The sequence below is a fragment of the Priapulus caudatus genome, unplaced genomic scaffold, assembly GCF_000485595.1.
Source record: "Priapulus caudatus unplaced genomic scaffold, Priapulus_caudatus-5.0.1 Scaffold442, whole genome shotgun sequence".
Classification (NCBI taxonomy): Eukaryota; Metazoa; Priapulida; class Priapulimorpha; order Priapulimorphida; family Priapulidae; genus Priapulus; species Priapulus caudatus.
In genome coordinates this window covers 38,710-63,898 of record NW_014577503.1, presented here as the reverse complement: position 1 = coordinate 63,898, position 25,189 = coordinate 38,710, and the positions used below count along the sequence as shown (strand labels likewise).

Below are 25,189 nucleotides of genomic sequence, written 5' to 3'. Positions count from 1 at the left end.
TTTGCATATATATATATATATGCATTTATACACACATGGTATCATTTAAGATAATATGATCATCTAAATGTAATTTTCTATTTAACAAAAATACAAGACATCTGCAGAGAGCCTCTACAAGCAGGTCCATGTGGTGACTTCATACTGAGTTGGTATTTCGCGCCAGAAAAGGGTGATCGGTGTGCACCTTTCTACTATGGAGGCTGTGAGGGCAATGGCAACAGATTTGGAACTTACGATGAATGCGCGAGCTTCTGCACAGGAGCATGTAGGTTGATATGTGTCTTCTCACGGAATTGTCGGCTAATCCAGTTGTTCTCTCCGCCGATTTGCGTTGGCTCCGTAATTTGTACTGTCAATAACAGTAAACCTTCGTTGACGTTCACTAGGCACTTGCTCGTGTTGTGGTGGTATAGATGTTGAAAGACATGGCGAGATGTTTCAGTAGCCTTTAATACATTTACAATTAGTTCACCAGCGAACATGTTGAAGCATGGTTTGCTACTTTGCAGTACCTCAAGCAACTACCCATCCTGTTACTGAAACAAGTAAAACTAAACCTACACATGAAACAATGACAACGGTAGCTCCTACTACTGTTTTAACAACAACTATGAGACCAATGCAAACGACAGAGAAACCGTCAAAATATGGTATGATATTGTATTTGGTAGCTGTTGAAAATCATTTAGTGAAGATTTCAGTAATACGTAGATGTAAAAAGCAGGCCATTCTTAATCAGTATAATGCAATCTATTTTGTTGACTGATTTCATGAAATTATCAAGAACGTCAGTTATTTTAAGACTTATCTATCAGTTATAGAATTAAAATATCTATAGAATACTTAATCTATACAATACAATATATAGCTATTGATATGATCATGCTTATAGTAATTTTCAGTGGAGAACAATATGAATGTTAGTGAAACGTTGTTTCCATATTATAACACATTAATCAGTTATATACCAAATTAACTAGGCACGTTAAATGATGTGATTGGCACTAGTCATTTATTAGTTAAATATAACCCTTTTTAAGATATCTGCCAGCAGCCAAAGGAGGCAGGACCATGTGACAGCTATGTATTGCGCTGGTACTTCTCTGCTGAAGATGGCGATCGTTGTGCACCGTTCTACTATGGTGGCTGTGAAGGAAATGAGAACAACTTTGAAACCCATCAGGACTGCTCTGACTTCTGCTCTGGAGCCAGTATGTGGATCCACGGGTTTATTTCTGGTCATTTTAGGTGTAGCCTTGTGTGCCACGATTTGGATGCTTAGTTCTCGCCACTAACGCTGAGTACAATGTTTCTGTCGCCAGTGTCTAATATTTTCTGTTATGCCATTATAGTCATGGTTTATGACCTGTGACCGTTTCCAGCTACTGAACTATATGTTTGCAACCGTGACTGTGCTTCTGCAAACTCCTATTAGCATAATATTGTTAGCACTTCTGCAAGAGTCACGTTGTTTCTGGTAACAATTCCTTCCTAATGTTGTTGGTAGCTTATCAACAATGCCTTGATTTCTGGTAATGGTTTCCATCTTCATGCTATCTGTACTGTTGCAACAGTCGCTTGGTTTCTGGCAACAGTTACCATTCTAATATTGGTGGCACATCTGGAATAATGGCTTTGCTTCTGTGAAAGGTAACCATTCTATTGTAGATGGTCTTTTGCAGGAATTGCTTTCCTCGTAATAACCACTAGCTTCCTGATGTTTTTGGCACTTGATCAACAATGGCTTTGCTACTGTGAATTTTTCACTTTTTGGTCTTTGTGCAATAATGACTTTGCTTCTGCGACTAGTTACTATCCTAGTGTTGTTAGTTCTTCTGCAACAATTGCGTTGTGTGTAGTAACAGGTACCATTCTAATATTGTTGCCACCTCACCAACAACAGCTTTCCTACTACAGGCAGGTACCATCATGGTGATTTTGGTGCTTTTGTGATAATGGCTTTGCTTCTCTGAAAATGGTTACAATCCTAGTGTTGTTAGTACTTCTGCAATATGGCTTGCTTCTCTGAAATGTTTACCATCCTGGTGTTGTTAGTTCATCTGCAATAATGGCTTCATGTATAGTAACAATTACCATCCTAATATTGTTGGCACTATATCAACACAGCTTTGCTACAGTTAACGATTAACATCTTTGTGTTCTTTCTGCTTCTACAAGAATGTCTTTACTTCTGTGACTGGTTACCATCGTAGCATTGTTGGTGATTGTGCACTAATGGCATTGCTCCTATGACTGCATGGTCACTATCCTAGTGTTGTTAGTTCTTCTGCAATAATTGCTTTCCTTCTAAAACGGTTACCATCCTAGTGTTCTTGGCATAATCGTAGTGATTTTGGTCCTTATTTGATTATTGACTATGCTTCTACAAAAGGGTTACTGTCCTAATGTAGTAGCAATAATTCTGGTATAATGGCTTTGTGTCTAGTAGTAGTTACCATTTTGATATCGGTAGTAGTTCTGTAATAATGGCTTTGCTTCGGCTTGGCTTCGGAAAATTTACCATACTAGTGTTGTTGATACCTCTGAGACAATGGCTTTGTGTATAGTACCAGTTACCATCCTAATCTTGTTGGTGCTTCTGCAATAACTCCCTGTGTTCTCTGAATCAATACCATCTTAGTGCTGTTGTTTCTTCCGGAATAATGACTGCTTCCAGGAAATGTTACCCATTTTTATAAGTATTTTAAGTAATTTTTAAGTAAGTATTTTATTTTTATCAAGTGACTACTATAATGGGACATTATAAAGTTATAACCAGCAACTCTTTAATTGCTTCTGTAAAGCCCTTTTTTAGTAGAGTAGTTATTTTATATTCACATACGCTATAAAAAGTTATATTTATTATATTTTCTGCTATCATAGATATTCTTTCTGAATAAGGGCAGCCATTGGTTTATACTCTTAATTATGAGCATCTTTAGTAATGGTATTGTAATATGGCTTGTGTCCTGTCTTTGCTGAGATCTATGAGAGCATTTTCAATAATTTATTATTACTATGCTGTTTGGCATATGACAATGCACTAGCTGACGCATGTGTTTAGCTTTGATATATTTCATCTCTTACTGGCCTTACAGTACTACCACCTACGGAAGCATCCACTGGTGTTACTCACCTAGAGACAAAAACTACAGAAATGGTGCCAGAAGCTACTACTGAAATGGTGCCAGAAGCTACTACTGAAATGGTGCCAGAAGCTACTACTGAAATGGAGCCAGAAGCTACTACTGAAATGGAGCCTGATTATAGTACAGTTTCTTCCACAGTCATTGGTGAGTTTTTTTTTTAAATAGTTCACAAACTCTGTTCCACAGGTTGCCAGGAGATGAGATTTATTACAAGACATTTAGCATCACAATGCACAATGAGGCCCAACTACTAGTAGTCATGCTATGCTAGCATTATAATTCCAAAATGGTAACTGACGTGATATATCCTGTACGGATTGAATCAGCCTAAAATAGTCATCAGCTTATCTTCACGAAAAAAAGGACATACTGTCCGTTTTTTGTTTGGGGCCATCAAAGTTATCTAGTGACATGTATTTTGTTTATTCTATGCAAAATTCAGATCGCACAACATGATTAATAATTGTGTGGTAGTAATTAAAGCATTTATTAACATAATATGATATGATCAGGAGTCTATCAATTTTGATAGACTCCTGATATGATCAAAGTAATTAAACTATTTTAAGACATATGTGAGCTGCCGAAAGAACCTGGCTCATGCAATGAGTTTGTGCTACGATGGTACTACTCGACTGAAGATGGTGGCCGCTGTGCACCATTCTACTATGGTGGCTGTGAAGGGAATGAGAACAACTTTGAAACACATGATGAGTGCTCTAATGCCTGTCCGCGTGCCAGTACGTTTGCAACAGCATAATAGCTGATGCGCTCTGTTTTCTTTCTATTAACTTGCCATTCATCACCTCATGGTTTGAGCGTTTTAGTGTGATTTTGTAGTGTATAGGTGCTTGGTCTTAGCAACATAGCACACTGTCACATCAGGTCAATTCCTTGCACTCTTTGCTTGACTTGAATCTGAAGAAAGTTGGTGTTGTAGTCACTTTGTAGGAACTTGGTAGTGAATTGAAAGGAATTTAGCTATCCTGTCATTTATCAGTTTTTGGTGATATCCATAGCTTATTTAATTGCTAAATTACATTTACATGGACACAGCTTATCCATGCTGTTGTTTACGGAACACTTAGTAGCAGAACTATATTTTCTGCTTTATTCATCTTTGCTTCTGCTCCTTTGCACTGACTGTGAGTGAAATTCTTCTTCCCCTGCTTGTTTGAATCTGTATATATAATAGTCATATAGATTGGTGCCGCACATGGCAGCACCAACGAGGTTCATGCTTTTGTTTTCCAAGAGTGAGTGGCTGCTGGTAGAATTAGGATAGGACTGCTTTATTTATCAAACTTAATGAGTTTTGAGTTTTGTCAATGGCATTATGTCTACATATGCTTTTTTATATTTATATTTGTGATATCAGGTTCTTGGGTCCCACTCGGTTATGCTTTTGTGGGAAGGATAAGATTTAATTTTTGGAATCTTTAGTTTTTGTAGATCTTATTATTTGCTGAAACGCGAACCATGTGTCTCTGCTGTATAATGCAGCCGTGTTGGTATTGCAGCAGAACCTGTGACAACTCCTGAAGCAGAAACTACTGAGGTAGCGGCTACAACAAAAGAGCTATCTGAATATGGTACTGATTATTGCATCATGCTTTACAAAAAGTTGTGGCCAAAATAATTCATTCCAAACAATAAATTTCTTTCAGGGTCAAAGATATTCCTATTTACAAAATCTTAGGTGTGAATGTGTATGCGTGCGTGCTTGCGTGTGTAACGTCATAGACGTCATATGTTGCAATAAAATTTTGCCTCTGCTTTTAATGGTTTTAAGAAGCATGTCAGATGCCACAAGATCCTGGTCCATGCAACGATATGAAGATGTTGTGGTATTTTTCAACTGAAACCAAGCAATGCAAACCATTTTACTATGGTGGATGCAAGGGAAACAAAAACAACTTTGCCACCTATCGCGAATGCTATGCATTCTGCGTAGACACAAGTAGGTTTGTGAAACAAGCGTTTGGACTGTCCATTCTTTGGTATTGCAGGTAGTTCTTCTTGCTCTCGCAACTGTGACTGTAGTATCTGCGATATTCCGACAGCGAGTGGTGTAGTTGACTCTTCCTTGTAGTTTGATTTTGCCCACCTTGGCAGATTTCACAACCTGACACCTCGACAACAATTTTATCACTCTTGTGGATATTAGTGTCACTCACTAAGTAGACAGTTGATTTTCACTGGTTTTTGCGATTTTTTAACATTTCGTTTCTCGCCACTTTTTAAATTACTCTGACAGTTTCTTGTTGCTGTTATCTGATTCTAGAAATTACTTTGTTGGTGTGGAGTGCTTAGTCGGTTAGTTGTGTGATACTACTCTCTGACTTTGATCTGCTGCAGTTTTTATTCCTGAAGCTCTTCTTTGTTATTCTTTCAAGTAGTTATACTGTTTTCCTTTATACTTTAATGTTGTATTTTCATATTTATATTATTGTAGTATATAGCATGTCATGTTGATTTTCAGTTGTTGATGTGCCATTTGAGACTACAGGTTGTGGGACACTAAGCGGAGCTAAATTCATTGTTTGTAAACGGTTCCAAAAAGCTGTGGGACGTTGATAATATCATGCGAACCTATATTCAAACAATTGTATGCAAACATTGTATAAAAAGACCAGTATGAGTCGCTTACCAAAGCAAAATATTAAATGCAATCATCATTCCAAGGAAAAGTTCTAGGCTCCAAGAAGTACAAAACGCGCTCCAAGAACATTATTTGCATTTTCACGAGAAAATGTCATTATGATTGATTGTTCACACAGCTGCTCAACAAGGCCATGGCCCAGAATCCATTCACTGGCATAGAGTGAATGGAACCTTATATAATGATAAAGAATAATATTTGGTGTGTACCAGTCATGACTCATAGCGTGTCTGATATAGTATATAGACACGTGTGGAGTATCAACAATAACGGATGCTCTGTACAGGGAGGTTACTATGTAAGTGCCTATGTGGTATTTAAATTTCAAAGTGGTGTTCAAACTGTAAGGAAACAACGTGACATTGGACCTGAGTATGTGTAATGGTCTGTAACAAGCATAAGGTATGTAAGTGGTTGATGTACTTGCATTATTGCACCTCGACCCAATACAGGATAAATGGCACAAGTGCAGTTGTATGTACACAGATTCCCTATTCTTTCGTCAGTCTGCATGTGCATAATGTTTATAGAGATTTTATTTATTAGATGTTGCTACGTTATTTATGTGAGCCTCAGTGCACGCATTTTGCAGCACCAACAAAGTCTACAAAGACACTCACAACAACTGTGTTGTCAGTGGAGGCCACAAGGCCACAAGTCAGTACAGCAGGTAGATATTGCATCTTCAGAGGTAGTTGTTTTATGGTTACTACGCTGAGTGGGGAGCAGAGAGCTGAAGTTGCTTTGAAACATTTGGCTTATAGTACCGTGTGTCCGCCGTGTGTTTACTGTTCTTTCAAACGGCTAATATCCGTTTCAACAACCTAACGCAAGTTAGTAATTCATGATCTTCTACTCACGTTGCCTTGAATATACTGGCCTATATACACGCAGGCTTTCACTAAGCATAGTCTCTCTGTAATCAGCAGCGTAATATAGTATAGTGTAGTAGCTTAATTTGATGTTGTCTATTTTCGACGGTTTAGTGCTTTTCTGCGGCTATAGGACGCGGCTATTGGAGTCTGCTTACTCAAATAACATGGCTTTGCTAAAGTGAAAGTGTTAGTTATCAGCTAGCTGTCCCTTCTTTTGTTGTTAATTTTCCTTCTGAGTAAATATCACTGTTGCGTTAAGACAGTGTTCTGTTACTCTGTCATCAGCAGCGTAATATAGTATAGTGTAGTAGCTTAATTTGATGTTGTCTATTTTCGACGGTCTAGTGCTTTTCTGCGGTTATAGGACACGGCTATTGGAGTCTGCTTATACTCAAATAACATGGGTTTTCTGAAGTGAAAGTGTTAGTTATCAGCTGTCCCTTCTTTTGCTGTTCATTTTCCTTCTGAGTAAATATCACTGTTGCGTTAAAACCAGACCATCAATCAATCAGTAATATGTATCTTACGACAGTTTCTGCTCATCATTTTTTGGATAGCACTCTGCACTGTAGATCTGTTAACTCGTCGACTTCTATTGTATTGAGAACATGTAATCCTAAAGTGTAGACATTTTAAAGGCGTATGCCAGCAGCCAAAGGAGGTGGGACCCTGTGGTGATTACGTGTTGCGCTGGTACTTCTCTGATGAAGATGGTGGTCGCTGTGCACCATTCTACTATGGTGGCTGTGAGGGAAATAAGAACAACTTTGAAACCCATCAAGACTGTTTAGACTTCTGCTCAGTAACCAGTACGTAATAAATATGCGCTAACTAGTTCGGTTTCTTTGTGAACAAACTCATAGGCATCAACAAGTGAGTTACGGAGATATCGTTCTACCTGTACAAATTATTATTTTCTAAATTATCTTTGTGTAAATTAAGTTCTAGTATGGCAGTCGTCATTAGTTGAATATGAGGAAGCGTGCAAATGTGATCATTGGCATTGGCTAGGTAGATGTGTGGTGAGATGGTGGCTAGATTGTGAACAAACATAGATGCTAGCTTAAATAATTTTCTCTAGAGAATGTAACTCTATATTGTAGTACCCCACCCTACAGATGGACCAAGGATGTTTTATATTACTGGCGCATAAACAGACGCCATGGGACGTACGATGACATCAACTGGTACATAGAGTTGTCTAGCTGCTTCAGTGTTGATATATAGTTTACATACATGTGCATACCTAGCTATGCACGCACATATACATACACAAACGCCCACGTCCATGCATCCATGCACACGCACGAACACGCCCACAAAGAGTCGATCAAACTTCCAAACATTTACGTGAACTTACAGCGCCGATGCCAACAGAAGATTCAAAGAGACGCACTCCAGCTGTTCCTTCAACAGAGATGACGTCAGCTCTTGTCACCATAACGGGTACATGTAATATCTTAGCGGTTGCTTTTCTGCTTCTGTCTGCCTTAGACTGGCGATAAGGACTAGATTATTACTTGCTAACACATTCTCCAGTGTGGTTGCATTAGTTTATAGTCTTCTGTGTGCAAATAGATCTTCAGACAATTTAAATTACAGTTAGGGTTTCTACAATGCTGCAGACTTTGATACAAACGGGAGATTATTGTGTGGCTTACTCATCCTGTGCATCTGCAGTCATCGATTTCGCTTGGTTTTCCCTCTGAGTCTTAATATTTTTCTAAAATGTCTATTTGTGAGATGCAGTCAACTAGATTTTATCTGTCCTATAATAAAAGCCCGGTTGCAGTCATTACACAAGGTGTAGATGGTACATCGCTTCTATAGAAATCCATTTACCAGCTTCGTGTGTTGTGTGCCCTGCTGCGTGTGGCGTGTGTCTATCTACTGATGCTGCCCTAATTGCTTACTTTCACAATGGCTCTCCTTCAGATTAAGAAGTGATGGCTAGGTGCAAGATTAACATTGTTTCCTGCAGTGGTAGTAGTAACTATTATGTGTAACTTCTCTCATTTTACTCCTCCGAGAATCTCCAAAACTAACGAATCTATAATATGTATCCGACCACAGTCAGGTCATTTCAGTTTGTTATTTGCATTTCTGGAATCAGCAGTTTATAGTCAAGTTATGAAATTCGTTACTGTTGAGATTGTTATCAATCTTGTCTGTTCAAACTGTTAAATTCCAATTATTTAAACATTTTCAAGACATCTGTCAGCAACCAAAGGAGGCGGGACCTTGTGATGATTACGTGTTGCGCTGGTACTTCTCTGATGAAGATGGTGGCCGCTGTGCACCGTTCTATTATGGTGGCTGTGAAGGAAATAAGAACAACTTTGAAACCCATCAAGACTGCTCTGACTTCTGCTCAGGCGCTCGTATGTATAACATACGTATTAGATGGCATTCTGTTTCTGAAATCTATGTTGAGTAATCAGCATCGTGTCAGAAACTCACCGATCTTATTCCTTAATAATAATAATAATAATAATAATAATAATAATAATAATAATAATTGTGCAAATAAATTACATTGTTCAAACGTGTAACTAAACTGTACATTGTAGCATCTCCGACAACAAAACTCTCGAAGACACGTACATCTACTGTTGCTACAACAGAGGCCACGTGGCACGCAGTGACAACAGCTGGTACATTTCTTTATTATTTTGTAGCTATTTTATTAGTTTTTCTTTATTTGTTTTTATCTTATTGTATTTTATTTTATCACGCTTGCGTATGCGTATATATATATTCAAATATCTAGGTGCAAGGATAGCGTGATTTCCACTAATTAGAGTAGTAATTGTCATCTTCACTTGCTCAATACGTCCTAAATGAATCTTACAGAAGAACTTCATCAGTCATAGGGTACTAACAATCTATCTATGTGCCCATGGATGTTCATTGTGTCTGTATTTTATATATGTATATTGTATACAGCTACTATGATAGATTTGAATACGATGCTTAAAGGTTTACTCTGATAGCTGGACAGTTTTTTTAATATAAATTGATAAACATATTTTTCAACTAAAGAGTAGATATAGGTAAAAAAAAAACATCAAAACATTTTAAAGATATATGCAAGCAGCCAAAGGAGACAGGACCATGTGACAGCTATGTATTGCGCTGGTACTTCTCTGGGGAAGATGGTGGCCGCTGTGCACCGTTCTACTATGGTGGCTGTGAGGGAAATAAGAACAACTTTGAAACAAACGAGGACTGTTCTGACTTCTGCTCAGGGGCCCGTACGTACATCATACGTATTCGATGCCACACTGTTGGTTAAATCTAAGATTGGGTCATCAGCATCATGTTACCAACTCATCGTTCTGATCCTTGATAATAGAGATAATTATATGAGTAACATATCGGTAAAACATATTTAAATCAAGTGGAATAGATCTAGGAAATTTTCAATCAAAGATAGGAATAAACGTAACAATACTACTAACATGTAGAATTTCAATAACTATCGCAACTGTACGTTATAGCATCTGCAGTAACAAAACTTGCGACGACACCTCCATCTACCGTTGCTACAACAGAGGCCACGCGGCCTGCAGTGAAAACAGCTGGTACCTTTATTTTTTGTATATATTTTATATGATTTTATAAATATTCAGAATAACAATGAGACAGTTGCTTATATTTTACAGTTAATTACATTTCTATGCGTGTAGCTTATACCTGTAAGACCAAAACAAAATATAGGTGTGGTTACGGTTTCCCGACCGACCCTATTTATTCCCAGCTACCCTAAACATTTTGTCAATTTTCTCTAAAGTCAAAAAAAAATATTTAAAAAAAAAAAGAAAAAAAATATGAATTGGACAGTTCCTGCTTCAAAGGGCACAACGCACATCCTTCGGACATAGTTCGTAAATAAAATATTTCAAGAAAATACAATGTTTTTCCTACCTACCTACCCTATTTTTTTTCGGCATGTAACGGTAACCACGCATATATTTTGTTTTGTTTTAATCGGGATAAGTTTAGTAAATAGCTTGATTAGGTAGTTCCTATATCTGATCGGTAATATTCCATGTCCACTAGCAACAAGAGAGTCGAAGGTGAACGCTTCCTCTGTTTCTTCAACTGAGACCACCCCAACCACACACTCGACGATGGGTATACAATTCTGTTTAGTGTCGTAGAGGTTGCTGTTTTGCTTCTTTTAACATTCGGCTTATGAGTGACGTTTGGTTTCTAATGCTGCTTAGTGACTACTCGCTGTGAATGCTGTTGATTAAGGTTTAGGGTCGTCAGGTGAATTTCTTTTAAATCTTGGCCAACCAACCATACATCTGTACATACAGGTACCATGCCAAACACTCTAGCCTAATTTCATTGTTGGCATTACTTTGAATTATTTCTTTAATGGACATCCAAAATACTAGTTAGCCCAGTTATAATTCTCACATCTGGTAACTCTATTCATGACTCCTGTGCGCACATGCGTTTTCTACAAATGAGCCAAGAGCTGTGGATTTTTACATAGTTTACATTGCCTAGTAATATGCTTATTACATAATTTCTTGGCTTACATTCTTTGTTCATCATCGGTTGCTAACTTTCTATTGGCATTTCTGCAGTTTCTGTTGGTTACAAGTAGCTACCTTGATTAGAATTGCAAGCAACATTGGGTTTTCCTGCAGGCAAATGCTTCACTGCTTGTAGATGTTATATCTCGTAGATGCTGTCTTAGCTACGTCTGCTTCTGTATTGCTCATGAGTATACTCTGGTTGACAAATATCTAGGTGCAAGGATAGCGGGATTTCCACTAATTAGAGTAGTAATTGTCATCTTCACTTGCTCAATACGTCCTAAATGAATCTCACATCAGAACTTCATCGGTCAGAAGGTAGTAATCGATGGAATAATCTGTACTAACAATCTATCTATGTGCTATGGATATGTTCATTGTGTCTGTATTTTGTATTCTGATATTTTCAGTCAATTGTATACAGCTACTATGATAATTTGCATACGGTGCTTAAAGGTTTACTGTGATAGCTGGACAATTTTAATAATATAATATATAATTGATAAATCATATATTTCAACTATAAGAGTCAGATAAAGTAAAAAAAAAGTCATCACAAATCTATTCTTAAACGATATACTGCAAGTGCAACCAACAGGATCCAGGACGCTCCTAGTCGGTTGCTTTACGTGTTTGCCGCTGGGGTACGCCGCTCTCTCTGATGAGATGGTGGCCGCTGTGCACCATTCTACTATGGTGGCTGTGAAGGAAATAAGAACAACTTTGAAACTTACGAGGATGTTCTGACTTCTGCTGCGGGGCTCCCCGCGTACTACATTCATAACCAGAAGTAGATATACAAATTCATCTTACCCTTCTCTCTCTCTCTCTCTCATCCTCGTATACTCTCGTCCTATTAATTCTTATTTCCGAGTCGATACGTATCTTTCCGCTGCTGTCAACCATCTCCTGTTGGTTAAATCTAAAGATTGGGTCATCAGCCAGTTCATGTTACCAAAGTCACTTCGTTCTGATCTGTTGATAATACAAATAATTATATGATAACAATAATAGCGTAAAACAATATTAAATCAAAGTCGGGAATAGATCTAGGAAATTTTCAATCAAAGATAGGAATAATCGTAACATGTAGAATTTCAATAACTGTCTAACTGTACGTTATAGCATCTGCAGTAACAAAACTTGCAACGACCCCTGAGCCTCCATCTACTGTTGCTCCAACAGAGGCGACGCGGCCTGCAGTGAAAACAGCTGGTACCTTTCTTTATTATTTTGTATATATTTTATATGATTTTATAAATATTCAGAATAGCAATGAGACAGTTGCTTATATCTTACAGTTAATTACATTCCTATGCGTGTAGATTATACCTGTAATATGGATAAGTTTAGTAAATAGCTTGATTAGGTAGTTCCTATATCTGATCGGTAATATTCCATGATCACTAGCAACAGAAGAGTCGAAGGTGAACGCTTCCTCTGTTTCTTCAACTGAGACCACACCAACCACACACTCGACGATGGGTATACATCTGTTTAGTGTCGTAGAGGTTGCTGTTTTGCTTCTGTCTACGTTCGGCTGAGGAATGGCGTTTGGTTTCTAATGCTGCTTTATCGTTATTCGGTGTAAATGCTGTTGATTCATTTTTAGGTTGCTAAGTGAACTTATTTCAAATCCTGGCCAACTAACTTTACATCAGTATTTACATATACAATGCCAAAAAACATGTGGTACTTTCACGTATCACTTGGTTTATTTCTTTGATGAACTTTCCAAATACGTACCTCTTTACCCAGTTCAAAATCGATCACATAGCAACCCTGTTCATGTCTACTGTGTGCGCATACGTTTTCTACAAATTAGCTAATAGCTCTGGATTCCTACAAAAATTTCATTGCGTTTCATTGCAAATAATTGCATTTGCATTTGCATTGCATTGCATTCACATGCTTAATACATAATTACTTGGCCCACTTTCGTTGTTTCTCAGCAGTTGTGGAATGTCTTATGCGTTTTTGATGTTTCTGCTAGCTGCAAGGAGCTCCCTAAATTAACATTTCAAACACGTTTTGGGTTTTTCTTCACGCAATTGTCACAGTGCATGGAGATGTTATGCCATTGTGCTGTGTGCACAGCGAGGATGATATATGCGTAACCGTGTCTAGTACTTTACCATTTGTTTTGTGAAAAATGAACCCGTTTATGAATTTTGCGTGCATTTATACGCAGTAGCGTGCAATACGAAACCAGTACTTTACCCTTGAAATTAAAGTAGTCTTGCTTTGAAGTATGAAAACATTGGATTCAAGAGACAGGTACTTCTTCTTGAGTGTTGCTCATGGGTTTGCTCTGCTTATCATATATCTAGGTGCAAGAATAACGAGATTTCCAAAACTCACAGTAGTAATTATCATCTGTCATATGCTCAATACGTTACAAAGGAATCTGATCCCTGACGTGCAACAGTCTTTAGGTAGCAGGCCAGCTATACATCCGTACTGGCAGCGAATCTAACTAACGATGGATGTTGCTAGTGTATATATCCCAATCTTTTGCAGAATCATGTGTACAACTACTATAATGCACCTACTTATGATACATGATAGTGTACTGTTTTATAGCTGGACAGTTTCTGATTGTAAAATGTTAAAGTATAATAAATTTCAACTAAAGAGCAGAGATAGGTAATATATGTCAAAACGTTTTTAAGATATATGCAAGCAACCAAAGGAGGCAGGACTCTGTGGTGATTACGTGTTGCGCTGGTACTTCTCTGATGAAGATGGTGGCCGCTGTGCACCATTCTACTATGGTGGCTGTGAAGGAAATAAGAACAACTTTGAAACTTACGAGGAATGTTCCGACTTCTGCTCAGGGGCCCGTACGTACATCATGCGTATTCGATGCCACACTGTTGATTAAATTTAGGGTAGAGTCATTATCATCACATTACTAACTCATCGTTCTGGTCCTTGATAATATAGACAATTGTACGATTAAATTATATTGGTGTAACTTATGTAACTAAAGTGGAACAAATCTAAGAAAGTTTCAACAAACATTGAATATAATTGTAACTTTTACAATTTCAATAACTGTCTAACTGTACGTTATAGCATCTGCAGTAACAAAACTTGCGACGACACCTCCATCTACTGTTGCTCCAACAGAGGCAACGCGGCCTGCAGAGATAACAGCTGGTACATTTCTATATTTTGTAGATATTTTATTTGATTTTTCTTTATTCAAAATAGCAATGAGACAAATGTTTTTATCCTACAATTAATTACATTTGAATGAATAGAGGTTATATCTATAATCTAGATAACTTTGATAAATAGAATGATTAGTTAATTGAATTGGTTCCTATATCTGATCGCTACTATTCCACGACTACTAGCAACAGAAGAGTCGAAGGTGAACACTTCCTCTGTTTCTTCAACTGAGACCACACCAACTACACAATCAACGATGGGTATACATCTGTTTAATGTCGTAGAGGTTGCTGTTTTGCTTCTGTCTTCGTTCGGCTGAGGAATGATGTTTGGTTTCTATTCCTGCTTATCGTTATTAGGTGTGAGTGCTGCTGATTCAGGTTTAGGGATCGCCAGGCGATATCTCCTTACAAATCCTGACCAACTAACTTTACATCAGTACTTGCGTATACCATGCCAAAAAAACATGTGGTACTTTCATGGCTGGTATCCCTTTAATCAATTTCCTTGATGAACCTTCTAAATATATTTTAACCCAGTTTAAATCTAACACCTAGCAACCCTTTTCATGTCTACTGTGTCCGCATAGGTTTTCTACAAATACTCTAGGAGCTGTGGATTACTTTAATATTTTCATTGCTTAGCTATACAATGCCATACAATGCCTAATACTTGGCTTACTTTCGTTGATCGTCAACAGTAGCAAACTCATCTTTTGCCCTTTTGAGGTTTTCCTGGCTACAAAGAGCTACCCTATAGATAACTAACTTTACATCAGTACTTGCGTATACCATGCCAAAAAAAACATGTGGTACTTTCATGGCTGGTATCCCTTTAATCAATTTCCTTGATGAACCTTCTAAATATATTTTAACCCAGTATAAATCTAACACCTAGCAACCCTTTTCATGTCTACTGTGTCCGCATAGGTTTTCTACAAATACTCTAGGAGCTGTGGATTACTTTAATATTTTCATTGCTTAGCTATACAATGCCATACAATGCCTAATACTTGGCTTACTTTCGTTGATCGTCAACAGTAGCAAACTCATCTTTTGTCCTTTTGAGGTTTTCCTGGCTACAAAGAGCTACCCTATAGATTAGCATTGCAACAACGATAGGTTGTTCTACTGACGAATAGCACAGTGCTTGTAGGTGTCATATACCTGTTAGTGTGCTGTGCGTGCTGCGAGGGTTTATCTGCGTAGTACCTGATCATTTATTATGTGAAAAATTTGACTCATTTGCCAATTTTGGAGGCAATGATATGCAGTAGCCTGCAATGCAGAGACCAGTAATTCGCACTTGACAAGTCGCAGTAGTCTTGCTTTGAAGTATGAAAACGTATGGCGCTTAAAAATGAAGACGTTTTTGGATTAAATTACTGAATAAGCTAGATAGGGATTTGTTAAAAATTGTAGATATTTTGAAAACTATCTACACATAAAAATGCAAATATCTGCTTTCAAATTATGAATTTTAAACTCCATTTGGAGTACGTGTGAATGAAAACTGGTCTAGATAAAACCTGGTAAAGTACTTCTGCTGCAGTATTCTTTGTGAGTATACTCTAGTTAACTTGAATGTCTAGGTCACGGAATAAGGTGATTTCGAGCAGTGAGCGTTATGTCTACATTTCAACTGAATATCAAACTAAAACCTGTTAAAACATTTTTAAGATATATGCAAACAACCAAAGGAGGCGGGACCCTGTGGTGTTTACGTATTGCGCTGGTACTTCTCTGAGGAAGATGGTGGCCGCTGTGCACCGTTCTACTATGGTGGCTGTGAAGGAAATAAGAACAACTTTGAAACATACGAGGACTGTTCTGACTTCTGCTCAGGGGCCCGTACGTACATCATACGTATTCGATGCCACACTGTTGATTAAATCTAAGATTGGGTCATCATCATCATGTTACCAACTCATCGTACTGATCCTTGATTAGACATATAATCCCCGAATAACTTATATTGGTGAAACATATATAACTAAAGTGGGACAAATATAGGTAGGTTTTTACCAAAGACGGAAATAATCGTAACATATCTACAGTTTCAATGACCGTGTAACTGTACATTGTAGCATCTCCAGTAACAAAACTTCCAACGACACGTGCACCTACTGTTGCCACAACAGAGGCCACGCGGCCTGCAGAGATAACAGCTGGTACATATTATTTTTTTATTTTGTAGATATTTTATTTTATTTCATCACTATTCCGAATAGAAATGAGACAATGGTGTTTCTTAATCGTACAGTTAATTACATTTTTAATGCGTGTAGGTTATACTTATAATCCAGATAACTTTAGTACATATAGCTTGATCAGTTGGTTCTTATGTCTGATCGCTAATATTCCATGACTACTAGCAACAGAAGAGTCGAAGGTGAACACTTCCGCTGTTTCTTCAACTGAGACCGCACCCTCGACGATGGGTATACATAAATTTAATATCTTAGAGGTTGCTGTTTTGCTTCTGTCTTCGCCTTAGAAATGAAGTTTTGCTGCTTCATCATTATTCGGTGTAAATGCTGTTGCTTATGGTCGCTATGTGACCTTACAAATCCCGGCCGCTAACTAACTATACATCTGTATACTTGGCAGAAACACTGGTAGTACTTTCATGGCTGGTACTTTCAAAATTACATTGCCACATTAAACTGAGGTCCGCTGTTTATTAGTCATTATTTCACAATTTGATTTTTTTCTTTTGATCGCTGGTGTAGTTTATTTTTAACTTCACGCTGGAGAGTTCAACAGAGATTAATGTTAAACAACGGACCTCAGTTTATCATGGTAATGTAATTGTTGGGGGGGGGGAATATATGTTCGGAGATAATTTTCTGGGGGGAGGTAATCGTCCGGGGATCATTTTCTGGGTGGTGCTGTCACCCGCTGTCAGTGAGTAATTGTCCATGGGTAGTTTTCTGGGATAATTGTCCAGGAGGTAAATTGCATGGGGGTAATTGACCGGGGGGGGGGGGTTGTCCTGATACCTCCAAATACCTCATAACACAGTAAAAATATAACGTTGATCTAGTATCCATTTTCATGTTTATCGTGTGCATATGGTTTTTACCACTTAACTAAGACGTATTGATTCATTCAGCCTTTCATTGCCTAACTTAAACCATGCATAATACATAATCGCTTAATTGGCTTACTTTCGTTGTTACTCCTGCTTCTTTTTAGAATTTTTAGAATTTGAGCTATCTAGATTAACATCGCAATCAACTTTAGGATTTTCCGCAGGCAAATATCGCTGTGCTTATAGATGTCATACTTGCTACCGTGCTGTGTGTACAGATAAGATTTTTCTTGGTAATTGTGGCTAGTAGTTTTTATTTATTTTGTATAAATTGAACACGTATGCGATTTTTGGGCAGATTGATATGCAGTGGTATGTAAAGCCAAGCTGCCAATTCGCACTTGACAATAAAGTAGTTTTGCTTTAAAGTAGGAAAACATGCAGTTCAAAGATTTTAAAACATTTTCGCTGAAATTACCTAATAAGATTTTGAAGTTTGAAGTTTTGATAATAATTGTAATTATTTTGAAAAATATACATCTAAATTGTGAATGTTAACCTCCATTTGGATGGTGAATGAAATCTGGCCGACTTAAAAACCCGGACAGATACCTCATCAATATTTCTCATGGCAATACTCTGGCAAGCAGATATATCTACGTGCAAGAATAACGTAACTTTCAGCAATGAGAATAGTAATTAACATTGCCAATACGTTCTGAAGGAATATCACATCTGACAGGTAGCAGACGAATGAAAGATCCGTACTGGCATCGTACCTAACTGAGGATGGATAGGTTGCCAGCGTCTGTATTTTATGTCCTGATATTTGCAGTATCTTGTATGCAAATTCTATAATAGACCAATATATTGTACTTTATAGTTTGAAGTTTTATAGCTGTAAAGCCTTTATATAAAAATGCTAAATCTTGCCATTTTACCTAATTATCAAAGTAAAAAATGTCAAAATATTTTCAAGATATATGCCTGCAATCAAAGGAGACAGGACCCTGTGGAAATTACGTCTTACGCTGGTACTTCTCTGATGAAGATGGTGGTCGCTGTGCACCATTCTACTATGGTGGCTGTGAAGGAAATAAGAACAACTTTGAAACTTACGAAGACTGTTCTAAATTCTGCGCAGGGGCTCGTATGTACATCATACGTATTAAATGTCACTTAGTGTATTATTATTAAATCTACTTTAGAGTCATCAGCGTAGTGTTACAAATGTTTTCATCATTGATCATACAGATACTTGTACGAGTAAATTATATTGGTTAAACATGTAACTAACCTTAATCAGATCTGAGAAAAGTTTAATTAATTAATGTGAGTAATGGTAACATCTAGAATTTCAATAACTATCGCAACTGTACGTTATAGCATCTCCAGTAACAAAACTTGCGACGACACCTCCATCTACTGTTGCTACAACAGAGGCCACGCGGCCTGCAGTGAAAACAGCTGGTACATTTCTTTATTATTTTGTAGATATTTTATTTGTTTTTATCATTATTCAGAATAGCATTCAGACCAAAGATGTTTCTTTATCACACTGTCGTTAATGCATATATAGGTTATAGCTGCAATCTAGATCATTTTAGTATATTCCATCTTTACTAGCAACAGAAGAGTTAACGACACAGACACACACTTCCACTGTTTCGTCATCTCAGACTACGCGACCAACACTCTCCACGATGGGTATACATATGTGTAATGTTTTAGAGGTTGCTTCGTCGTCTGCTTCTGCTTCGTTATACATTCGGCCTGTGAATGACGTTTGATTTCTAATGCTGCTTAGTGTGAATACTGTTGAATCAGGCTTATAGGGTCGCCAGATGAACTTCTTACAAATCGTGGGCAACTAACTATACATCTGTAGATGCATTTACATTGCCAGAAACTGGTGCTACTTTCATTGATTGCTATTACCTTGAATTAATCACTTGAAGGACAACCCAAGTACCAGGTAGTCCAGGTATAATTCTCGCACCTGACAACCTAGCTATTAACGTCTCCCGCGTGCGCATACGTTTTCTGAATATGCTCAGTTGTGGACTCCCTTGCAGTCCACACTGCCTAGGTTAACACGTAGTTACTTCTTTGCCTTACTTACTTCTGTCGTTTTTTCTGCAGGTGCCGTCTGCATTTAAAAGGTTCAGTTACTTACAGAGCTATACACCGATTAGGGTTGCAAACAACTACGTTTCTACATACGGAAATACCTTGTATTCCTGTGACATAATGAACTGCTGTATTAGTAGAGCTATTAAACATACTAGTGTGCTGTGTAGAACTGCTTATGCTTAAATATTTAGTATTTACGTTTTTTGAGTTGCGTTTGAGTAACCAGATTTATATGGAATGCTCCACTCAGTCCTGAGGCCAAATTGTCTCAAATGAGCGCGAACAACTTTGTCATAACCCGAACGCAGCAAAGTTGATATAATTTTGATCCCAACCCGATCTCAGAATAACTTATTTCGATTGGTTGAGGTGGAGTGAGAAGAACTCACACACCTTTTGCATACTGTGTTTCAGCACTGTTTTTTCGACGTAGAGTGTGACAATAACGGGATTTCTTGTCACTGTATTTGATATGTGTATCTGCAACATGTGTATACTATATTTGGAACGTAATGATTTAATGTTTTATAGCTGCGAAGTTTTTAAATGAAAAATATTAAAATACAAATATCAGCTAAATATCAGAGATGATCTTTTTTAAGATATCTGCCAGCAGCCAAAGGAGGCAGGACCATGTGACAGCTATGTATTGCGCTGGTACTTCTCTGATGAAGATGGTGGCCGCTGTGCACCGTTCTACTATGGTGGCTGTGAAGGAAATGAGAACAACTTTGAAACACATGACGACTGTTCTAACTTCTGCTCAGGCAGCCGTATGTGTCTTTATTTCATGACGTAATGTAAATTAATTCTATAGCTTTTAGGTATAATAATACAATTAATGTCACCTCATTGCTCCTTGATATTACAGATGGATCTCTGTAGCCAAAATGTTGGTGAATTTTCAAGTAGTCTAGTAGTCTAGTGATCTATAGAACAGTAGCACATTATTCATTTATTCATTGTAGCACCTCAACCAACAACACAACCAACTGCACCTACGTCTACTTTTGCTGAAACAGAGGCCACTTTGTCTACAGTCGCAACTGGTACATATGTATACAGTAAATCATAATATAGAAAATAGAATAAGGTGTTCATTTTTTTTCATTTTGCGAGCTTTGGAGAACAGTGTCTTTTCCTGAGGCTATACAATAACACCTTTTCTATTTTTCTATATTTTGATTTTCTATATCTACATGGGTGTCCTCAAGCAAACGATTATATGTGTCTATGTGTGTGCGTGAGCGCCTTCCACTGGAGATAAGTTTGTGGCAAAATTATTGGTGTGTAATGTTATAGTTTTATAGTTAAGTTTTCGTTATAAAATTGTAAACGCGGTATGGTGGTTTTTCCTGACATGCAAATTAAACGTGTAGATATCAAGAGGCTGGTTACTTGACCAATACATTTCGTTGGCAGATATGTTTTGGTGAACTCCCTTTTTTCTAGAAATCAAGGGTTTCATCTTTAAAATATACATTTTATTAAAAAGCATGATAGTCCCATATCATTTCATCAAAGTTCGTTATTTCTTCCAAATATACGTAGATCCCAAACAATTAAGTAGCACTCTCCCTTTTGTTAAATTATTTGTCTAAAACACTGCATAATTGTCATGCGTGTTCAACTTAGATATTCGTCATATTAACCAGGATTAAAAATTGCTTCGTGTCATCGGTCGGGAAATGCGCTTTCTTATTTATTTATTCCCAAAAGATTATTATTTATCTAATGTAGATACCTCACGCAACATCGTTTATGGTGTGATAACGTCAAGTAGTTTGCTTATTTATTATCATATAGCTTGAAATAATGGGAAAAAATTGTTTGCGTTATGAAATTTTACATAACCTTTTCAAGATTGTATCCCTTCCGTAACATTGTGGATTGTTGTTACCGGTAAGATATGTTTACCGTGCACAGTTTTATCATTTTTGTTGCAAACCCACAGTTATTCATAACATATTCTGTCTTTCTGCAAATTTCAACAAATTAACATATATGATACGAGTGTAACCTCACCTTGCAGAAGCTACTGATGCAGCGACACTGCTCGTGACATCTTCAGTTGTTGTTGATGATAGTATGTCTACGGATTCAGGTGTCATCTCTGGTAATTTACTGATAGCTGTCTTGTCCGCTTTTTACTAATTTTCTACAGCTAGTGTCGTATTTTGCAGTCGCAGCTGATCTTTGCTTAACTAAACACAAGGTGCAAAGCATTAGCGATAATAATCTTTGACTGTTATTTACATTAACCATAATAGTATATAGACAATGGGTAGTCACGACTGTGAATAGACATGGTATTGTCATTGCCTGTGTACATAAATAACTCGCCTTGACTGCCAATGTGTATAATTAATTAAGTTATTTATTCAGTTATTTACAATTTTACAGCAATACATATTATGAATGGAATACTTGGCAGCTTGCAATAAACCTGCTTCGCTTTTACTGCTGCCATTTCAGCAGGCACTATCACAGCTGAAACATGTTTTTACTGGCTTTAAGGCTAACACTGCAGTATATTGCTTTTGTGAATAACAATTTTAGGTGGAAATTATGCTGCTAAGTTGAAGCTTTTGGCAATGTTCACACAGATAATTTCCACATCTTTGAGTACTGATTCACTGCTACTTAACTACTTGTATTTGCATATCATGTCATCTTTCTGGACAATAGATAGTCTGCTTTAGATAGCACTTACTTTGATTGAAAGCGATCAGTTCTATCTGCATCCATGTTCTTTCTTATTAAGGAAATTGCAACAACAGTTCTCCAGTGAAATTTACATTTAATGCTCTTGTCTGAGGGTTCGCCAATTCAGTGGTCTCGTAATCCTGGTAGACTAATATACCACTTGGATCGGGACATCTATCAGATATCCACTGATCTAGATATCTAATATGTCATCCGATCCTGTGTAGAGGGTCCAGACATGGTGACAGAGGGAGAAGAAATCCAACAGACGACTTTCCCCTCAGAGAAGGAACTTGGGCAATATGGTAAATAGCTGGGTGGTCTGCCGTGTGTCAATAGACGGGACTCGCTGCGTGCGAATAACTCTAGAAATATAGTCTATGCTAATATAAAAATGTTATCTTATGCCATATGATAGATTTCTACGCAGCTATATTATGCTGTTCAGCACATGACCGTGTAATAGACATATATACAAAAGATAAAAGCTGGAGTCACGTTATTTCCAAAACTGTCAGAATGAAGAATAATTGATTGTATAACAATAAACACGAAAATAAATTGGTGTCTTTAATTCTAAGAGATCTGCCAGCAACCGAAGGAAGGTGGACCCTGTTACAATTACGTGTTGCGCTGGTACTTCTCTACTGAAGATGGTGGCCGATGTGCACCGTTCTACTATGGTGGCTGTGAAGGAAATAAGAACAACTTTGAAACCCATCAAGGCTGTTTAGACTTCTGCTCAGTAACCAGTATGTGACACCGCGTGTTTATAAATATATATATGTGCTTATGCTTCGCCTGCTGTGTTCGTATGTTCATCGTCAATTTTAGGTGTGACAGTAACCATGTGTTCGCTTTTGAGTCGTCTAGACTAATCAACTAGTGGTGAAGCTCTGGTAATTAATTACTCGTGACTACGAGTGTGTACATTGCACCGGTGCAGAGGTTCGCTTCTCTGTTTTCGAACTTTAATGTGTGCTGTGGATGTGCGTTGTATGCCCACAGCCCATTGTCGCTCCGGTAGCACAATTTGCCGTTGAGACAACTCTCCTCCATCCTACATGTGCAAAATATCCCACTATCGTGTATCCTGCTAAATAATGACATTGAGTTTAACTCATATGCTTTATGAAAGGGCTGTTTGTACTCTTATAGCTGAAATAATTGCTCTTTGCCACTGGCTGATCTCCTCTACGTATATTTTATCCTGCTTTCATGTTGTTGGTTGTAATACAAGTGGTCGACCGTTCCTGTACGTGTTGGCCAAATGACAAGAAATTAATAACTATTAGTTCTAGTTACTGCTTTTTTCTAGGTTTTTAAAACCAATTAGAGAGTTGATCTTAATTTCTATCAACTTCTACCCATTTGCATGTTACCTGGCTACATAGTTAAATATTGTTTTTATTCAGCGTGTTTGGGAATTTGTTTTCATTCTGAATTTTCTCGTTTGCATTCGTGGTCAATTTTTACTACGTCCTTTTGAATGGACGCAGCATTCCGGTCTGAGAGCATGTACGAGTAATGTGTTCTGTTGTAAGCATGGTAACATTATTGATAAAAATGCAATGCAATATTCCAGCACCGCTGCCTAGTGAATCGCCTTTGACACACACCACTTCTGCTACTGAAATTGAGACCACAACCCAGAAAGTTACTACAGAGGGTACTACAAGTATATTATCGGCTTGTTTTGCAGATCGTTGCTGCAGTTATAGCTGTGTGTTTTAGTCTAGCATAGTCAACTAATAAGAGTCAGTTACTGATGCTTGCAGCTTGACCTGCGACCCTTCTGCAACTTCTGTCTTCTTTCGATGAATATAATCATGTCTTGCAGCTAATTAATGCTTTCTATCTGTTGGTGCTGGTGCTGCCGATGATGATGATGATGATTATTATTATTATTATAATGATGGTGATGGTGATGGTGATGGTGATGGTGATGGCAGTGGTGATGGTGGTTGCAGAGGTCGTGGTGGCGTTGAGAGCAGTAGTGGTGATGGGGGGTGATGATGGTGGTGCTGGCAGCAGTGGCAACATGGATAGAGGTGGTTGCAGCATGCAGTGGCGGTGGTGACGGTGATGGTGATGCTGGCAGAAGCGGCAACGGTGGCAGTAGTGGTAGTAACGTTGAACGCACCATTGGCAGTGGTGAGGGTGTCGGTAGTGGTGGTGGTGGTGGTGGTGGTGTGGTGGTGGTGGTGGTGGTGGTGGTGGTGGTGGTGGGTGTGGTGGATGGTGGTGGTGTGGGGGTGGTGGTGGTGGTGGGTCGGGTGGGGTGGTGCGTGGTGGTGGTGGTGGCGTGGGTGGTGGGTGGTTGGTGGTGGGTGGGTGGTGGTGGTGTGGTGGTGTGGGGTGGTGGTGGTGGGTGGGTTGGTGGTGGTGTGTGTGGTGGTGGTGTGGGTAGGGTGGTGTGGTTGGTGGGTTCGTCGTCCGAGTCGTCTGTCCGGTCCGTCGTCCGGTCGTCCGCGTCCGTCGTCCGGTCGGCGTCGAACGCAATGGATGGCGTGGTATCACAGTGGTGACAGTGGTTGAAGAAGGCATACATGCAGTTGCAAAGTAATTGCAATAACTTTTTTAACAAAAGTTAATCATATACCATAAAGTTACGCTAATGCTTATAGCCTGGTACTAATAACTCTTATATATTGTTCTATCAAATCTTGTGTCATTGTCGAAGTAATATTTTAAAATGCTACATCAACGCAGAGTGTGCACCGTTCCAGATTAAATAAGAGATATTATCTGCTTTAGTTGTATAGTTTTGTTTGCTTGTGTGGTAACTTACTTATATGACATGCCGCACACTTGGACGGAAGAGTTTGGGTGCCTTTCTCTGCCTTCTTCAGACACCTAGACAACAGCGCCGTAGACCAAGTTGCCTACATCTAGTGG

The 25,189-nt window shown here is 38.2% G+C and overlaps 1 protein-coding gene across 15 annotated transcripts in view; it reads left to right on the top strand.

Annotated features, from left to right (window-relative positions):
• The window catches only part of LOC106810456 (papilin-like), a 126,471-nt gene that overhangs the window by 82,245 nt on the left and 19,037 nt on the right, over nt 1-25,189 (top strand). For 2 of the 15 annotated variants that reach the window (XM_014813832.1, XM_014813830.1), the window contains exons 51-57: nt 98-268; nt 513-653; nt 1,044-1,214; nt 3,093-3,296; nt 3,722-3,892; nt 4,673-4,744; nt 4,945-5,112. In XM_014813832.1, coding sequence (XP_014669318.1) covers nt 98-268; nt 513-653; nt 1,044-1,214; nt 3,093-3,296; nt 3,722-3,892; nt 4,673-4,744; nt 4,945-5,112 — 1,098 coding nt within the window. Of the gene's footprint in view, nt 1-97; nt 269-512; nt 654-1,043; nt 1,215-3,092; nt 3,297-3,721; nt 3,893-4,672; nt 4,745-4,944; nt 5,113-8,051; nt 8,136-8,899; nt 9,071-9,259; nt 9,344-12,652; nt 12,728-13,914; nt 14,086-14,320; nt 14,405-14,604; nt 14,680-16,098; nt 16,270-16,505; nt 16,590-16,793; nt 16,860-18,431; nt 18,603-18,838; nt 18,923-19,078; nt 19,160-20,187; nt 20,359-20,553; nt 20,635-21,617; nt 21,702-22,518; nt 22,597-22,872; nt 23,044-23,876; nt 23,970-25,189 lie in introns of all 15 variants that reach the window. The other 13 variants (XM_014813819.1, XM_014813820.1, XM_014813821.1 and 10 more) reach the window with 13 other exon arrangements.